General features: G+C 49.0%; 1 protein-coding gene and 4 non-coding genes across 5 annotated transcripts; all 5 read right to left on the minus strand.

Moving 5' to 3' along the window:
* Positions 1-520: 520 nt before the first annotated feature.
* Positions 521-2,838, minus strand: LOC136475887 (B-box zinc finger protein 32-like). The gene is made up of 2 exons (XM_066473539.1): positions 1,186-2,838; positions 521-1,086 (listed from the first exon to the last, which is right to left on the minus strand). Exon 1 carries the CDS (start codon positions 2,443-2,445, stop codon positions 1,750-1,752), a length of 696 nt encoding a protein of 231 aa, XP_066329636.1. The 5' UTR covers positions 2,446-2,838; the 3' UTR covers positions 521-1,086; positions 1,186-1,749.
* Positions 2,839-9,291: 6,453 nt separating this feature from the next.
* Positions 9,292-9,406, minus strand: LOC136478552 (small nucleolar RNA SNORD14). The gene has a single exon (XR_010764278.1). It is a non-coding gene; the product is annotated as a small nucleolar RNA SNORD14 (small nucleolar RNA).
* Positions 9,407-9,489: 83 nt separating this feature from the next.
* LOC136478544 (small nucleolar RNA SNORD14) lies at positions 9,490-9,608 on the minus strand. The gene has a single exon (XR_010764272.1). It is a non-coding gene; the product is annotated as a small nucleolar RNA SNORD14 (small nucleolar RNA).
* Positions 9,609-9,682: 74 nt separating this feature from the next.
* LOC136478547 (small nucleolar RNA SNORD14) lies at positions 9,683-9,801 on the minus strand. Its single transcript, XR_010764275.1, has one exon. It is a non-coding gene; the product is annotated as a small nucleolar RNA SNORD14 (small nucleolar RNA).
* Positions 9,802-11,782: 1,981 nt separating this feature from the next.
* Positions 11,783-11,933, minus strand: LOC136478911 (small nucleolar RNA snoR2/U65). The gene has a single exon (XR_010764568.1). It is a non-coding gene; the product is annotated as a small nucleolar RNA snoR2/U65 (small nucleolar RNA).
* Positions 11,934-18,643: the final 6,710 nt, after the last annotated feature.

Raw genomic sequence — 18,643 nt, forward strand, 5'->3', positions numbered from 1 at the left:
ATATCTGAGCTCCTAATCAATCTCAAATAAAAAAGTCATCAACTAAGAATTTTTAGAATTCATCATTTTCTATAAAATTTGTCTTCATTTAACTCCATTTGAAAACTAATATATTTATTTATTCTACAACTATCTTGTCCAATGTTGCCACTACTTCTATACCAACGTCTATACCAGCGGTATCGAGTACGTTGTTGTTCTACGGAAAAGGCCTTCCGTAGCCTGTAGTACTTTTTACCGTGACTCTAACCGGCGGGAATTGAATACCGCCGACCCAATCGACGACAAAAGATTATATTTACAGATTTTTTTTTTACTTGTAGACATTTATTCTTATAAAAAACAACTTTAAAAAATATAGAAATGAGGCCGAATATGTTACTGTACGTGGGCTGAGGATGCACGCTAAATGAACTTGATATATCTGGGCTGAGGTGGGGGGCTTGGCGGTTGGCTTGGTTGGCGCGTGCGGCCTGCCGGACTGCCGGACTGGACCAGAGCGAAGCCAGTCACGCCGGCGGTCCCCCGCCTCGCTCCGCTGGCCGTCTGGTGTCTGTCGCAGGTTCGCGCACGAGACTCGGTCTCGCCACTGGACAGTGGCCACGCACGCGGCGCGCGATGGCGATTTGTCGACGCGTTCGCCGTCTCGAGTCGTGTGGCTCCCGGGCCGGCAGCGCGGGCGGCCAGCCTTCGGGTTGGGGAGTCCGTCCCCCGACCACCACTGCACGAGACCCCGTGCACGACGCGTCCGGGCAGGCGGGTGATTCCACGCTTACCGCCCTGCGCACGCCCACGCGTTCTCAGAACTCAGAGACGAGCAGTGGCCGTTCCTGTGGTGCACTGCACCTCACCGCTTTCGAACGATTCCACGAGGTGTGTACCGGTTCACCGTGCCCTAGTAATAATATGAAATTCGAAGGTCCACGCCGCAACCACTACCTCCAAACGAGCGGCCAGGGGATCGAGAGAAGGCTGGACGGTCGGTGAGAACTCCTGGATGACAGCCGACAGCGACCCTTTTCTTCTCCCCTTTAAAAATCATGGTTGAGAGAGCAAAGCATCCAGAAGACCTTCTTGCCGCCGAAGCTAGCACACACGGTCCACATGTGGGTTTAGTCCCGATTAACAACGTTGATGTGTACGCATTAGGCACACAATTAGCAAAAGAAAATATCCAGCCAATACCTTGGCCTTGGCCCCCACCACAGCATCATCCTAGACCACATGAGTGTGTATGTGTGTGTAATAAAATAAAATCGGCCTTTGTTAATAGCACAACAGGCGGCCAACCACACGCAGCATGTTCATTTCGGCTGAATTGGTTTATAAGCTATGGTTAAAAATACTGCTGCCTGATTTGATATGAGAGAAAAACACGGTTTAAGTCATGGATTATAAACCAAATACGAGTGAATAAGCCGAAACGAACCGGCTGACGATCTCTTGACCTTCGCTCGTATACTCCTATTATTATCAGTTATAATAATAATTAATTAGTGAGGAAAAGAACAAACAAACGTCGCCCACATGTTATTGCTACACAACCTATTCGGTAGGCCGTAAACGATCGTATACGATCGTAAATTATAAGTTAGAACAATATTTTTCTTTCACACCAAACCAACCAAATCAGTGCGGTAAATAATCCACGATACAGTCAAAGCCAAAACCGAACAGGCTGACATTTTCTACGTACAGTGCAGGTGCAGCAGCGGCAGCAACGGATGTGGGCCCGGCTGGATCAGGAATTCAGGAGCACTCGGCCCATCCCTCCTCGTGGTCCTGGCCGTCCGCGTCCGCCGCGAGGGCGGCCGGGCAGCTCGCGCGCGCCATCCACGACGCGACGGTGAGCACCAGCCTGGCCGGCACGTGCGCGGCGGCCTCCAGCCGGCGGAGCAGCGCGTCGTCTCCTCCATTTCCGCGGCACCCGGCGGGGGCGGGGGTGACCTCGGACCAGAGCGCGGCGGCCATCGCGACGCGGAGCGGGACGCGGGCGGCGGCCACGCCCCGGCCCAGCGCCCGGAGCGCGGCGGTGGCAGCCGCGGCGCGCCGGCGCGCGGGCCCCGCTGCGAACCCCATCTGCTTGGCCCACCCTTCCAGCACCGCCTCCGCTCGCGGCCGCCGCCGCGCCGGAGCCCTCCCCGCGGACGCCGGCGCCGCAGCGGTTGACTCCGCGGAGTCGGCCGTGGACACGCAGGAGCTGCTGAACGTGGACGACGCCGACGACGCCCGCCCGGACTCGGCGGCGGCGGCCGGGCGCGGCAGGCGGCGCCTCAGGTGCCTGGACGCCAGGAAGTTGGCGCCGTGCACCTTGGCGTCGCAACGCAGGCAGAGGAACGCCGAGTCCGCGGCGCAGTGCACCGCCGCCGCGCCCCCGCAGAGCTCGCACCGCGTGCCGGTGCCGCGCTTCCTGCCCGCCGCCGCCACGTCACCAGCCACACCCATTCCCGTTGCCTTCCCGCTTCCTGCCTGCCTGCCTCCTTGATGGGCCTTCCCCTCGGACTCAGGAGCCTTGGTGTTCGTCGCCTCGTCGTAGACCTCCGACCTCCGCGCGCGGAGCTGGACAGCTGGTGGTGTTCAGTGGCTGATGAATTGATCGCCTCCCTCGCTCGCTCGCTCCTTCCAGGTCTTGGGAGCACCGGACGCCACGCGGCCGGCTTTATATGCAAGTCTCCGCGGGCGGGCGGGCGGGCGGGCGCGAGGCGTTTCGTCGTCCTTCGGCGAAACCGGCCGGTGCAAGTGGGAAGTCGGCGGGGGGTGGATGGAAACCGTGGGCGCGCGCTCGCGGGCGGAGGCGGCTTCGGATTTGTTTGTTTGGAGGCTTTGGGCTGCGCGTATGGCCGGCATTTAAAGGGGCCGCGCCCGAGCCACCACCGGCTGGTAGTGGCCGATGGCTACTGACCGTGGGCTGGTCGTGCTCACTCGCCGGCCACCACACATCACACATGTACTAGTAGCAACTAGCAAGCAAGCAAAGGAGTCGCGATTGGACTTTTCCCCTCTGACTCTCGCTCTTCGCAATTCGCATCGTTGGTGTGGTGGAAGCTGGAGAGGGACCGGGGAAAAGAATGTGGCGCCAGCGCCAGGTGCGGTTGATTCTGGGCGTGTTGGGAAATGTTGTTGAACGCTTCCTCTTCCTTCCTCTCTGTGGTCTCGGTTTGGGGACGTGCAGGTCGTGCTCACCGGACGTGCACGGTACCATATTTCAACGAATGAACGGGCGGAAAAGGTTCCGTTTTGACTCGTACTGTACAGTACCTGCTGAGATCTTTTGCCCCGTATATTGTTTACTGTCCTGTTAGCTTCGCTGAAAAAACAAGCCAAAACATTGTTCCGGCTGATTTGGTGTGAGAGAAAAACATCGTTCTAACTGAAAAAAGAACTTGAAAAGTACGGATTATAATAGAAGCAAGTCGTATAAAGTCGTATCCATATTTGCAAGTGCGCGCAGTAAATTTGTTTGGTACAACAGCCGAATCTTATATGCACACAAGATAATAAAGCAGCACATTGCCTTAAGCTACCAATATTAAGTCACAAGTGTGCTAGAAATGCTTGAGATCAACAACGTTTAGTCAACGGAATGAGATTTGTTGCAAAACAGTGTCAACAAACAGCAAAAATCTCTGACGCAATGGCTAACGGCATGACATTTGCAACGTATTTACAAAACACCTGAAATACTTTAAACATACTTTTGCAACATGCATGTATATATAACACATAGATCTATTTTTGCAACATAGAGATAAAATCACTTGAAACATACGTCCGAAATACATGAACACTAAAAAATACGCTTGCAACATGCATATATTGTCATTTCAATACATGCAACAACTTAGATATACTTTTGCAACGACCAAATCAAACACTTGAAACATAAGTCTGAAATGCCTGAAGCACTTGAACCACGACCTACCTGGTGGGGAACTGCAGTAGCCAGCAAGGTCGGGGTAGGGGGGACGTCGGCCCAGCGTGTCCGCTGCAGGATGTCGGCCCATCGCTCCTCCTATGATTCTCCCGCACCCGCTCGCTGCCCAAACTCATGCCTCGTCGGTGTGGCTTCTCTAGCAGCACCGTTGCTTGCTGCAGTTGTCCAGCGTCGTCCGCTCGTGGGAGATAGGGCGCGGCATGGTGGCGATGGGGCACGGCGCTGGGGGAGGGCACGACACGGCGGCAGACGGCGTGCTGTGGGGAAAGGGGGCGCGGCAAGGCGGAGCGCGGCGGGCGTATGCGCGGTGACACCGCGACACTGATGCGAGTGCGAGCGGGAAAATTTTCAGAGAAAGAAGACGCGTAGAGGTGCTGTTGGGCCTGTCCGCTGCGTAGGCCCTGGAAGGCACGCGCCCGGACGGGACGGACGACCATGTGCAAGCATTTGCGAATGGCTATAACGGGAAAAACTGTATTATTAATCACTAATAAGCTCCCATTTCATACAAACTCTAAAGTCCGCCTACATGTGCTTCGAAAGCTTGTCCTCGTAGATAATTGACCACACACGTGATTAAATATCACGCTGCAGCTGCTGCAGCTTTGATCTCTAGCATATCCTTCGATTGAGAGAAAAGAAATTGCCACTTGCGATCGATGTATCTATCGGCAACCAAATTAAACCGGCACTAGCGCGCTCATCAGGTGTACTTTTCACATGGCACTTGGACTATATAATATTAGGGATTGACTAGATAACTGTTGACAGATTTGTCACCTCAAAATCTATCAATTTTTTGACAAATCAAAAGCTGACACATCTGCCCAGAAAAACTGACAGACGCTACAAAGCCAAATCTGTCATATTTGCATAACAGGGTTCAAATACCCAAAGACAAAGAACGAAAACCCGTTAACAAATCACTCTTTCCATCGATACATTAGTGTGAACAAACATCAAAAACAGGAAGAAAACAGAGAACGCTGACTCTTCCAAACTATCGGTATTTATCCTCCATGAACGAATAGTAGTCCATGCAGATACAGCAGCCGCTAACACAGGAGGCCTAGTGCTCTGAAATATGTTATTCTTTGATGTTTCTATTTGCAATGCACTGAATTGCTTTCTTAATCCTTGTGGCATCTCAGGATGAGTTGAACCTTTCAGCAAATGTGCGTGCTGCTGTGCAGAAGCACTCTGCACTGTCCAGCTGGTCATCTGTTGCTGTCAATACGTAAGTTCTGGAGTCTCTGGTGAACCCCACTAAGGGCATTCCAGCATTATGTCTGCCAGAGGAACTGAGCACAAGACTGAGAAACCAACAACTGCAGGAGAACCAGCCTCATGCTTTCCTGAAGAACTCAACTGTCAGAGATCAGTTTCAAAACAAGAACACATCGATCAGCTTCTGATCATGGCGAATGGCCTCCCAGGAGCCTCAACAGCTGTACCTTCCGGGCAGAATCATGCACATGGTTGAGCTGCCAGCACCAGAAATGAGGAGCACTGGCGAGCAATGCCACCAGAATGAGGTAGTTGCCATCTATGACACCCCTCGCAGCATGTATGGCAAGATCCGGCAAGTTTCCACCTGCAGAGATTTCAACCATATTCAGTCATCTTAGAAAAACTGGATGCACCTCCTTTCAACATTAGCTTGGAAAATACAGTAACAAGTAAATGGGAAAAAAATTACATTTCAACCAGGTTTTGGATGAATCACATCCCAGATGGCTTTCAAGAGATAACTCTGTTTCAACCAAATCAGTTGCGCCAACAAATGTGATGGCAGCCAAAACAATCAAGTGCCTACAGAAGGTCAATTTTGATTCACTTCACTGAAAATGCAGATAAAGATCGGAAGTCCAAACATAAAATGCGGAGTGCTAAACTCAAATGAACCATCAAATGATCAACAACTAAAAATCAGAGAAACCCCAAAAGAACAAAACAAACAATTGCATAGGATCAACAAAGCTAATAACTAAATATCACCACCTACAAAAAGCAGCATAGGCACTCCTAGGACTTTGTTGAAGAAAAAATAAAAGCATAGTTTTTCCTCTACTCATCGGACCAAGGACCAAGCACCAAGAAAACAACAGCAAAATCAAAAAGATGCCACGAGCAGTCATACACCATGAGGAAAAAATAGTAGAAAAAACTAGCGAAACATGAACACAAAAAGGTTAAAACAAACATCTAATATCAGACATGCTACAAACTTGAGAAAAATCATCTTGTCGGTGCAGAAAGTGACCAACACATAAATATTTGTAGTTTTGCTGTACGTTGTGATCGGAGGTGGCCTAGCACTCAATGACATAGGGTTTATACTGGTTCAGGCAACGTGCTCTACGTCCAGTTTGAGTCGGTCGGTGACTTTATTCCTGAGCCCAGATGCTCGAAGTTTGCTGTGGGGTTACAAACGGAAGGGAGAAAGATGGGGGGTGCAAGAGGTCCGGTCGGACTCTGGTCTGAAGGGCCGAGAGTGACGGCAGCTCCGCTATGTGCTAAGTGTTTGAGCGTGTGCTCGAGGTTTGAACCTAGTGGTTCTCCTGTTGTGTGTGTTGTTCGAGTTGTTGTCCACTGATCCTCTCCTTTGGGAGAGAGCACACCCCCTTTTATAGATGAAGGGGATGACCTTACAAGTGAGAATGAGAGAGCGTACGTATGCTAAGTCTTGTTGTCCACGCCATCGGGTACAAGATGATTGTAGACGCCCATAACACTATTTAATGTCAGAGAGGCCTTCTTTGGCCAAACCTTTCGGTCGAAGAGGCGGTCCGGAGTCGGAAGCGAGCGTCGTTCCTCCTTTAGCGAGGCCTTCTGGTCGGAGATTGGATCGCCCTTCTGGCCTGCCGTTTAGGTATTTGGGCCAGCGTAGGAGTTTGCGCGTCGTTCGCAACATCGTCTGCTGGGCCGAGCCTTTGCTGGGAAGCCGGTCCATGAGGGACCCCGTGTTTATGAACCCGACACATCTAATCTTACACATTCAGAATTAAATGACATTAGATTATCAGAATAACAATTTTCTCAAATCAACCTAGGGAGAATATAGAAAACGACAATACTCTAAAAACAACGATACCTGCATCCCTACAGTGCAACACACATAGAAGCGAAGTCATGCAACACACACATACCTGAACATAAATCTGTACCAATTGGCCTTGAGTATCTCAACCAGCAACCACCCAACAGTAGGAACAGCTTTCAACTATTGCATCATCAGCAGAAACCAGCTTCAAGAAAAGAATAGGTGCAACATACATAGCCGAAGTTCTTGCCTTGATTGCCTAATCGAAACGATTTCAAGAAAGAATAGGATACCTCTTCGTGCTTGCTGATAGATGTAAGAGTAATTATCATTGCATGGCCATCCTTGTCCTGCAGTGGTATTCCAACAGCTCAGATCTGCCTTGCTGACGGCAAAATGGAATGACAAATGAACTAGTCCACTCAGACAAAAATGCACGCACTCACCTCATCTCTCTTAAATGCTTTGGCATTTGGACAACATGAGTGGTTTATGCATCTCTGCAAAAAGGAAAAGAATGCCATTCCTACCAGCGAGAAATCACTAGGGACAATAACTTATACTGATAAGCAAACATAGGCAAAAAAAAAACAATGTCAAGGAAACTTATAGACGTTAAACAAGTCTGTGGACTACTAAAAAGGATACAAGGTGTACACTCAGGATCAAATGTTGCAACCTTGAGAAGCTGCAGTGACTACAAAGCATAGAGCTTAACTAGACCTTGGTCATAAAACATAGAAAATATATAAGATTATATGATGCCATTGTTCCTGAACTCCAGTCTCAATCTACTTGCCAGTCACCTTATATGGATTCAGTTCAATAATTAATAATGCTCCCTTCAGCATGCCCAGGCCAAGGAACAACAAAATTATCTAATCGTGAACTACAACAACAATCAGTGATTCACTAAAAGCACCCAGGGATTGGCGAACAACTTGACACCCATGAGAGGTGACAAAGTCACTACAATAATAAAAACACATAGATTAAGTCATACAAAAGACCAGCTATACAACAAATTGCCCAAAATCATGATAACCATCCTCAAAGTCTGAGAATGCAAATGAAAGTCAACTAATAAATGACAAATTCTACTTGAAGTAGAGCAACTTATATATTGTTTATTCCACCACAATGAATAGGAAAATATCTTGGGTGGTTCAACTAGAACTCTTAATTACAGCATGGCTCACATGGACATGGAAGCGAACTAAAAAAACCCACACCCATACACACATACAAAGAAAAAGACACAGAGAGAGAGAGTGCAGCTACCAAACACAGCAAACTCAAAAGGCAAAATACAACTAAACTAAAGAAACAATCACACCTCAAAATCACACTCACACTAACAGAGAGAGAACAAATACTCCTACTCCTATAGTCACAGACAAACACAGATAGACAGGAAAACAAATAATCTCAAGGGCCTCAGGAGGCATGGTAGCAGAGAAAAGAGACTCCAACCTGAATCTTGGCTGAGGGAAGCGGGAAGATATCGTACATCTATACTTTATTAATGCATAAAATCAATAAGACGAAGGCACAAACATATAAACATACATAAAGAGATACACAGACAAAAAGAAAGATTAGCCCCAAAAATAGATACAACCACGCACACAGACGCACTCACACTCTCACCAAAGCTAGCTCCCACCCACCCACACACACAGATACACACAAAAAGCTACCAAAAAACGTACACAAAGCACATCTATAACTGAACAACTCAAATATAAAAACACACCTAATAAACAATAACAACCACACCCACACCCACAGCCACAAAACACACACACACATAGAGACACACACACAAATATAGGGAGAGAGAGAAAGATGGGAACACACACAAAGACACACACAGAGATAGAGGGAGAGACACACACACAAAAACACACACATAAAGACAAAGACAAACAAAAATAGCTGTCAAAGACACTACACCCACAACCAAAGACACACACCCAGAAAAAATTAAAACAAAAAAATATCACGCATTAAAATTTAGATCAAATCATCACAAAGAACTCAGGCACCTATCACCCTCACACAAAACAAATACACCCATAGCCACACAAAAACCCACACACCCACACACCCACACACACCCAAAAAAAGAGCAAAATAGGCAAGGCAAAAAAAACAGCAGAAACACACACACACGCACACACACAGACAAAGAGAGAGAGACACACACACACACGCACGCACGCACGCACAGGAAAAACACGCACACAAAGACACTAAGAAGGTGAAGGAAAAAAACTAAAAAAAGCCCACACACACACACACACACCAAAAAAACTTATCCAAGAAAGGATTTTGCAGCATTAGCTCTCAAAGCCTAGCAGGGCAAAAGCTCTTAGGCGACAACCGCGAATGTAGAGAAACAAGCCTTGATTTTGTCATCATAGGACACCACTACTCAGAAATCAAGTCACATAAACAAACAAATGAAGGAAACATCTGTAGGAAAATACCAAACATGAGGGTATTGCATTGCATCAGACATCTAAGGAAGGATTTAGCAGCACTAGCTCTCAAGCCTGGCAGGGCGAAAGCTCTTAGGCGGCAACTACGAATGTAGAGAAACAAGCCTTGACTTTATCATCATTTGCAATCCACAATAGCTAATAAAAATAGCACAATATACAGAATGCACTAAAAAATGAAGAGCTAGACAAGAACAGATATGGCTCAGACATCCAAGGAAGGATTTAACAGCACAAGCTCTCAAGCCTGGCAGGGCAAAATCTCTTAGGCAGCTACTTCGAATGTTGAGAAACAAGCCTTATCTTTATCATCACTGCCATATGCATAAAAGTGGACATGTTTACACAAAAATTTGGGAGAAGAACGCGGGAACTCGAAGGCTTCCAAGATTGTGTCAATCAAGGAATCGATTGCATGAGGATCGATATCAGCTGATTCAGATGCTACACTGGAATTGGCTCTCTTTGAATGACGTCAGTAGATAACGATGATGAGCTACGGTTGGCGTCGGAAAACTATATATCGGACTCTATAAAAAGGGAAAGATTAGGGTCCAAGTTATCTTAAGTTAGGAATGTTTTTCTGATTGCAATGAGTCGTACTTGAGTAGGATTTATGCTTAGGCTCCGGGTATAAATATTGGACCCCGGCTATTGTAAAGGACACACAATCAATCAAATACAAGTCATTTACTTTTTTTGGCTCTGGCCAACCCTTAGGAGTAGGAGTAGAGTAGATCTCGACGAGTTCTTCAGCAAGCAGGGCTGCATCGGTCCGACCGACCTCCGGCTTGTCTGTAAGTACCGTCATGGATTATACTTCTGTTCGTACGGCTGCATCAATCTGGTCGACCTCCACTGTGACTCTAGTATAAGTTAATTATCGACTCTTGTCTAGTTCAAGTACGGCTGCATCGATCCGATCGACCTCCACTGCTCGAACTAGATTAAGGTCAAGTTATCGGCTCTATCTAAGGGTGGCGTCCTTCGGGTAGATTCATTAAGTTACCGATCTTGCTGATGTTTTTTTATTGTTATTAGTTTACAACAACATCAATCCGCCTGGTCGAGATCGATTTAGATCGACCTTATATCCTTTCAGTCCGTCGTTCGCTTTACTTTAACACGATTTTTCTTACTCTGAGCGACAGATTATGCTTCATCGGCTATTTTTACTTCAATCTTGATCATGCATAGTACGCGGTTAAGGCATGAATAATCTTAAAGAGGTTTGCTAGCTAGTTGAATCTAGTTTATAGTTCACCATTATGGCTGTAACGATCTGGTCGATCCCCACTGATGGCACTGTAGATTGGAGGATGCTAGTTAGTAGATTTGTTCCTGGTTAGGCGTGACCTTAGCTGTTTGCTATGCCTGCATCGGCTAAATAGTCGATCTCCTGTGCGTTAACGCCTACGGTGTGCGTCCATGATTCTGTTAAGCGTGAATAGATCTGTATACTTTAAGGGTTTGATTCGTTGTCTTTTTCACGGCTGCATCGATCCAATGAACACCACTGTTAGAGATAGCAGGTTGAGTCTTAGGAGTCCATAGGTTTGTTCATGTGAAATAGTTGATTGTTCATACACTGTAGTCCTCTTCACCTGAATCGGCTATTTTAGCCGATTCATCTGAGCCTTCACGTATAGCATGTCTTTCCAAAAACCTGTCGAAGTATGGATGTTTTTGCGGATTCTTCGGTTTTAGTTTGTTACTACCATCATAGATGTCATCAATCCGGTCGAACCTCACTGTTGGTGGTAACATATTAGATTCAGAGCGTCTGTAGATCTGTTTGTATTAGATAGTTGATTTGTTCGCGTGTTATATCTTTTCTCGTTAGATTCATCGGCTCAATAATTCATACTGATAATATCCACCTAGCTGATGATCTCATTTACATATACGTGTATTGTACCTGTTAACATAAAATCAATTGCTACCCACAAGCTTTACAGTCTGTAACAGCCGATTTCTGTGCAGATCGGCTATTCAGTCGCTCTTCTCGTCTGGCTACTCCTGAAGCGACACATTTGGAATTATCTGGGCACAGACCGACACGTTCCACCTTAAATTATTGATAAACTTTCTCTTCTTGTCAATTACAGGGTCAAATTGACTGGCATGTCTCGGGAGGAATGCATAGGATTGATCATCCCTACGTTGAAGCCTGGCGGATCTCCAGCTCCATCGAGCAGACCCTTCCGGCTTGCTCGTGTGCTCGACACATTTTCGTGCCGATAGGATAGAACAAAATAAGCTAAAAGCAAAGCATTAATAATAATAATTATAATAAAGAATGAATGTAATCACATAAACTGGCTCTGTGGACAGATAGAGAAGCCGTCCCTAGGTTTCTATGAACATATGAAACATTGAAACAACTTTGTATCGGCCTAATCATAGCATCTCTGGTCAAAGCTCCTAGCTACCAGAGATGTGGCATCAGACCTAAACTACTTTATCATTGGCATCAAGATCGATAGACCAGCACAATACAAACACACAAAATTTAAACATAGTGGTAGTTCTGCAGAATCCCTCAGAGACCCGATTTAAATCATAAACTCAAGCTCAGTCGTATAAACCAAGGCCTACTCATAGACAGTAGACAAAGGCACCTATTCCAATCATTCAGCGCAACAAAGATCATTGGACACCAGAGACAGAGTGAGCATGAGCATCTCTAAAAGTTCAGGCTACAACACCAATTCTAGATGACACTGTAACTAGAAATCTACAATCGCATAGTAGCTAGTAGCTAATGCCACCTCTAACTAAGAAATCTATAATGGCATAGTAACTAAGAATACTGACAAAAAATAACAAAACTAGCTAAGTATCTCATGGCTAGCTATGATATCTCAAGAAGTGCAGACCTACAGTATTCTGCCCTGTAGGATGTTTATAGAATAATATGTAGCCATAGATGCCCAATACAACGCCTCAATTGAATGTGTGATTTAGTTAAGCTGAAATCTAAATAAACTAGACCAGAAACATCGAAGCAAATTACAACTAAAAAACTTCATTATATGAGCTGTATATAATCTCAACACCTAGCATACCCATAAGACCTGATGCAGGATCCATATGCTAATTTAACAAGTACAGCTACTACAAAGTATATGACGTAGAACCAGTAGACTTAGAGATCCTCGGTAATGAATCATAGATTCAATCCACAACAACAACGCCCTAGCGCCCATGTAACAAAACAAATCGACAGGAGAATTTATATTTGCAAGCCTTCAAAACAAAGCCAAAAGCCAATACACATATAGAGATCGAGACAGATTATGTCGGGTTCATAAACCTGAAGTCCCTCATGGACCTGCTTCCCAGCAAAAGCTCGACCCAGCAGACAACGTTGCGAACGATGCGCAACTCCTAGGCCAGTCCAAATACCTAACGACAGGCCAGAAGAGTGATCCAATCTCTGACCGGAAGGCCCGACCGAGGAGGAACAACGCCTGCTTCCGACTCCGGCCCGCCTCTCTGACCGGAAGGCCTCGCTTCTGACTCCGGCCTGCCTCTCTGACTAGAAGGCCTGGCCAAACGCCGCTTCCAACTCCGACCCGTGTCTCCCACTAGGGATGCACCGAACCTCAGCTTAGAGCTCTTCTCCGACTAGCGCAGTCAGAGCCGACTGGGACCAACCGACCGGGGACGCTCGCTCGGTGAGGACCAGGAAACGGGCAGAGCAAGTAAAATGGGACACTCAAGTCAATCGTAATGCTGAGGACTGTACCCTGTACACCTGTAGGAAAGTTCCGATAGGGAATGTAAGAAGGGTGCCCTACAACCTTCTAGGCATGTCAGAACCCAAGCAGTGTTGTGGGCGCCGATGTTTCGCCCTACAGTGTTATGGGCACCATCAACTCCCATATCAGGCGAACACGGTAACACCCCATATGCCTCTAGGCATCAACAGTGTTGTGGGCGCCATCATACATGGTGAACACGGTAAAAACACCGACATGCCTCTGGGCTTCAACAGTATGGTAGGCACCGACATCAGTCATGCCAATAGAAGATGATGGAACCGCCCACATGCATCTAACATTAACAGTAATGTGGGCACCTACAATCATCTTGTACCCGACGGCGTGTGCAACAAGACTTAGCATACATACACTCTCCCTCTCTCACTTGTAAGGTCATCCCCTTCATCTATAAAAGGGGACGCACTCTCTCCTAACAAAAGACGATCGATCAGTTCACAACTCAAACAACACACACATGATACGAATGACCAAGGATCCCAATGAACAACAGACGTTCGAACACTTAGCGCATAGCAGAGCTCCCATCACTCTTGGCCCTTCAGACTAGAGTTCGACCGGACCTCTTGCACCTCCATCTTTCTCCCTTTCGTTTGTAACCCCACAACAAACTCCGAGCACCTGGGCTCAGGAATAAAGTCATCGACCGACTCAAACTGGACGTAGGGCACGTTGCCTGGACTAGTATAAACCCTATGTCATTGAGTGCTAGGCCACATTCTATTACAACGTACAACAAAACTATAAATATTTACGTGTTGGTCACTTTCTGCACCGATAGTTGGCGCCGTCCGTGGGGAAGACGTTGTACGTTCACACTTTTGGTCATCGAATGGCCCATCTTTCCGCCATGGCAGGCTTAAGCGATATGACTCGCTTTAGCTCACTGGAGTTTTCCGCACTCTCACCTGTTGGGATGTGGGTTCCACCCATCTTCGAGCCATCCTAGGCCATCCACTCCGGAAGCCCGGACTTCATCACCGACCGGCTCGACGTACTGCACCTCCACGAGGAGGTACTTGTTTCGACGCCCGTCGAAGGGGCGCCCTCCATTGGCTCCGGGACACCCGACGAATTCAACGGCGAGGTGCCTACACTTCGTTCTGAGCATACGCTCTACTCAACCCCCACTATGAGTAATGTACGCTTTGTTATTTACTCGCTATTTACTATCTTTCACCGATTCTCCGGAGGGACCCCGTTGTCCCTGCCATGACTGTCATGCAACCGGTTCCCCTACCGCCTCGCGTCCCCCGTGGACGCGTACGCCTAGGGGCTTCGAAGGATGCTGGCGCCGCCCCCTCTCACATCTAAATTCATGGGGATGGCGAGCTACGCTCCCACCTCTTTTCATGACATCCTGGATGACGATGTTGAGAGCGACGACTTCAGCATCGGTGACGTCATGGCACCTAGCCACCCTCTGTCCTAGGAGTGCGCTATGGTAGATGTCTCAGGACAGCCATCGGTGGTAGTGGAGTCTCTTCAGACCCACACCCCTTCGGACCCTTGCGTGGATGCCCTCGCATGTGCCTAGGCACATAGTGAGGAGCTACAACAAATGCGGTAGAACCAGCCGCCACCTACGCCAGCGCGCTCGGCACACCATGATGCGCCCCGTGAGCATAACCCGACAAGTGGCGCCCGAGGTCACGCCCGCCAGGTCCAGTGCAACATCATGGACGGGGGGAATGATCCTCCATAGTTTGCTCAGGCTGGCCAAAACATCGCCGCCACGGTGATGCTTCTGCGTGGCCTTCCTGAGCCAGACAACCCCTAGGAACAGGCGATCCACCAGAACCTCCGGGCACTGGTGGAAACTGTCGCCATTCAACAGGTGGAGAGCTCCACATCATGGCACCAACTCGCGGCCTCTCTCTCCCCACCAGTGGAGTGCGGACGCAACAGACGAATCGCTCCATCCGCTCACTGCTATAGCCGCCAAGCGCGGCATAAGAGGGCGCAGCTGCACCACAACCTGACCCGGCACCCGATCCACATCGATCGCCTATGTGCGAACGCCTTAGGCCAAATCAAGATGCTCGCAGCGTCATCAGCAACCGACGTCGGGCCCGACATGATGATGATGTCCATCGGGTGGCAGTGAGAGCAGACGACACGGGCTCTGACCGAACCATCGAGGAGACTAGGGAGACGCACCCTAGGCGTGGTCGTCGATCGGACAATCGGAGTCCTAGCCCCGATGGCCTAGGACCACGGGACTTTGGTCAACGCATCCAGAGAGCGTCGTTCCCACAGCGCTTCCGACCGCCTACCAACATCGCCAAGTATACCGGGGAGACAAACCACGGAATATGGATCGAAGACTTCCGGTTTGCCTATCGAGCCGGGGGAGTGGATGATGATCACTTCATCATTCAGTACCTCCCCATCTACATGGGGGAACATGTTCGAGCGTGGCTCGAATTCCTCCCACACAACAGCATCCGTGACTAGACGGACCTCAAGAGGGTCTTTGTCGAGAACTTCTAGGGGACATATGTCCACCCTAGGAACTCCTAGGACCTCTAGAGCTGCCAGTAAGAGCCCAACGAGTCCCTGCGGGATTACATCCGTTGGTTCTCAAAGCGGTGCAACTCTCTTCCTGATGTCGTCAACGCGGATGTCATCAGTGCATTCCTCTCCAGGATGACCTGTGAGTCCCTGATCCACAAGCTTGGCTGCCTGAAGCCCCATACCACCCACGACCTGCTCGATGTCGCCACGAACCACGCCTCCAGCGAGGAGGCGGTCGGAGCGGTCTTCAACAGAGGCCGGTACAAGGGCAAGGCCAAGCACGAGGACCAAGACGAGAGCCCCTCCACATAGAGGGGTAAGAAGAACAAGAAGGAAAGGCGCCGACCAGCCAACTCCATGTTGGTCGCCGCAGCTGATCGCGCGGGCAAGCAGCCCCAGCAGGGCCTGCCTGACCACTTTGGCAAGCTCATGGATAGCCCCTACACCAACCATGCTTACCCTATCAAGCACCTCTACAAGGACTACGAGCTCCTCAAACGCTTCCTCCAACAGGCCAGCGGGCCAAAAGAAGGAAAGGGCAAGGAGGCAGCAGCCAAGAAAGGAGGCACGACGGGCAAGGAAGGGGATGGCTTTCCCGACCCCAAGGAATGCCTCATGATCTTTGGGGGATCTAACGTCGTCTACTCCAAGCGTCAGCACAAAGTGCGCTACCAAGAGGCATGCGTCGCCGAAATGGCCGTCCCCTCCTTTCTTTGCTGGTTGGAATCTCCGATCACTTTTGATCAGAGGGACTATCCATCCCACGTCGCTAGACTAGGGTGCTACCCACTTGTCATTGACCCCATCATCTGCAAGAAGCACCTCACTAAGGTGCTGATGGATGAAGGCAGTGGCCTCAACATCCTCTACGTCGACACCCTCGATGCCATGCGCATCCCTCGATCGGAGCTCTGACCGGCGAGCTCTCCCTTCCACGATGTGATTCTAGGAGCGTAGGCGTACCCACTCGGGTAGATCGACCTGCCCATCATGTTTGGCGACCGAGCCAACTTCCGCTTGGAGGTGCTTACCTTTGAGGTGGACTTTCTAGGGTCTTACCATGCTATCTTAGGGTGGCCATGCTACTCCAAGTTCATGGCGGTCCCCAACTACACCTACCTAAAGCTAAAGATGCCAGGACCGAAAACGTCATCACTATGGATAGCACCTTCTCGCACGCCTTCACGTGCGACCGCGAGCATTACAAGCTTGCCACTGTGGTCATCAACTCTTCTGAGCTCCTGCGGCCTTCCGCCCACTCGAGGAAACTAAGGCTATGGGGATCGACCCTATATGGTGACCGAAGCAATCCGACCGTGCGCCTACCGACTGAAGGACGACAACAGCGACGTCCTCACCAACACTTAGAACATCGAACAGTTATGTCATTTTTCCCTTAAAAATTTGATTTTACCGTTTTTTTTCATTCAACGTTCGCTCCTACAGAGCACCCTGACCCTAACACTTTCGGCCTAGGTGGCTCGGGGGCTCCACGGAGGTGCGGTGCCACCTCTCTTCTTGTTTACTATCATATGGTAAATACATTTTACCTGAATGAAAGGGTAGTCCGTTCCTTTGATTATCTTATGTAAACTTTGCTTCAATGTTTCGATCGATCACACCCCACCTCTACCTATGATTACGAGTAGCTGAGCCTCATGAGCCATGCCTGAGCTCTTAAAGTTATAGCCTACGGGATGAACGGGCAGGTGCGAAAAGGAAAGAATAAAAATGAAGCTATGCTAAGGTAAAAATAAGGAATGGACGGGACAAGCTTCCCCGAACGAAGTAAATTCATCACAAAACAAAAATGATGTATTCGTCAAAATGAACTGTTCACACGGGGGCTCTCCCACGAACTTAAAACTATTACACCTACTGCCTACTTCTACTATGGCCGCCCGATGGCATCGGCTGATGACACGACCGGCAAAGATAAAGGCTGCTCGCCCTCCGACGGGGCAACATTAGGCTCAGACGAAGCTTCTGACCCAACCTCCACTCCATTCGCAGGTTGGGTGACGTCTTCTTGACGCACGCCTTCAGTCATGCTCGCAAGGACCCCGTCCGGTTCTGCTCCCTTGACTTCAACAAAGCGCAACAGGTACCTCAAGGGTGTCACACCCATAGATGCTCAATAGAAGAACATGGAGCTCCAGACTTTCCCATACAGACAGGGCGCCCCTAGATAGGGACGCTACCTACCATAGTATGGCCGCCATGGCTGGAGGATGTCCTTGACATCTCATCAAACTTTGTGAATTGGCCGACCGAAGCAGCTGTAGGGGCAAAACCCCCCACCGGCATAGTCCTGGACAGCTTCCCCTCCGACAAGGCTCGCCCAGTGAAGATCCATCGAAAAGAGTCCATGAACGGCTCCATCCCGAAGAAGGCCTCACAGACGGTGATGAAGTCAGCAACATGTAGCACCCTAGTCAGATTGAGGTGCCGTAGCTCCAGACCCCACTCATCAAGGAACCCACGCAGGATCTAGTGTGCCACTTCCTTCAGCAGAAGCAGCCCCTTCTTGGCGAAGGTGACCAGCACCGCCTTGGGTGGCCTCCAACTCGACACTACGCTCTAGATTCACGACCAAATCTATGAGTTCTCCCCCTCGCTTACCCTCTCTCTCACTTAGGAACCACCTCGACACACAAGCACTCTTGGCGAGATGGAAGGAGAGCCAGCAATTGGAGAATAGGCAAAGGATTGCAGCGAGAAGTCCTCTCCCTTCCCCTATTTAAAGAGGAGGCCCAGCAGTTGAGAAAAGGTGAAAGGATTGGGGTGAGAAACCTCCTCCCTTCCCCCATTCAATGCGGATGGGATACTATAGGACGTGCCCTAATCGATGGGACACACC

The sequence above is a fragment of the Miscanthus floridulus genome, chromosome 8 (genome assembly GCF_019320115.1).
Source record: "Miscanthus floridulus cultivar M001 chromosome 8, ASM1932011v1, whole genome shotgun sequence".
In the NCBI taxonomy this organism is placed as follows: Eukaryota; Viridiplantae; Streptophyta; class Magnoliopsida; order Poales; family Poaceae; genus Miscanthus; species Miscanthus floridulus.

Bases quoted from the DNA above. Each gene is read 5' to 3' on its own strand.
- LOC136475887 (XM_066473539.1), bottom strand. From the start codon at position 2,445: ATGGGTGTGGCTGGTGACGTGGCGGCGGCGGGCAGGAAGCGCGGCACC.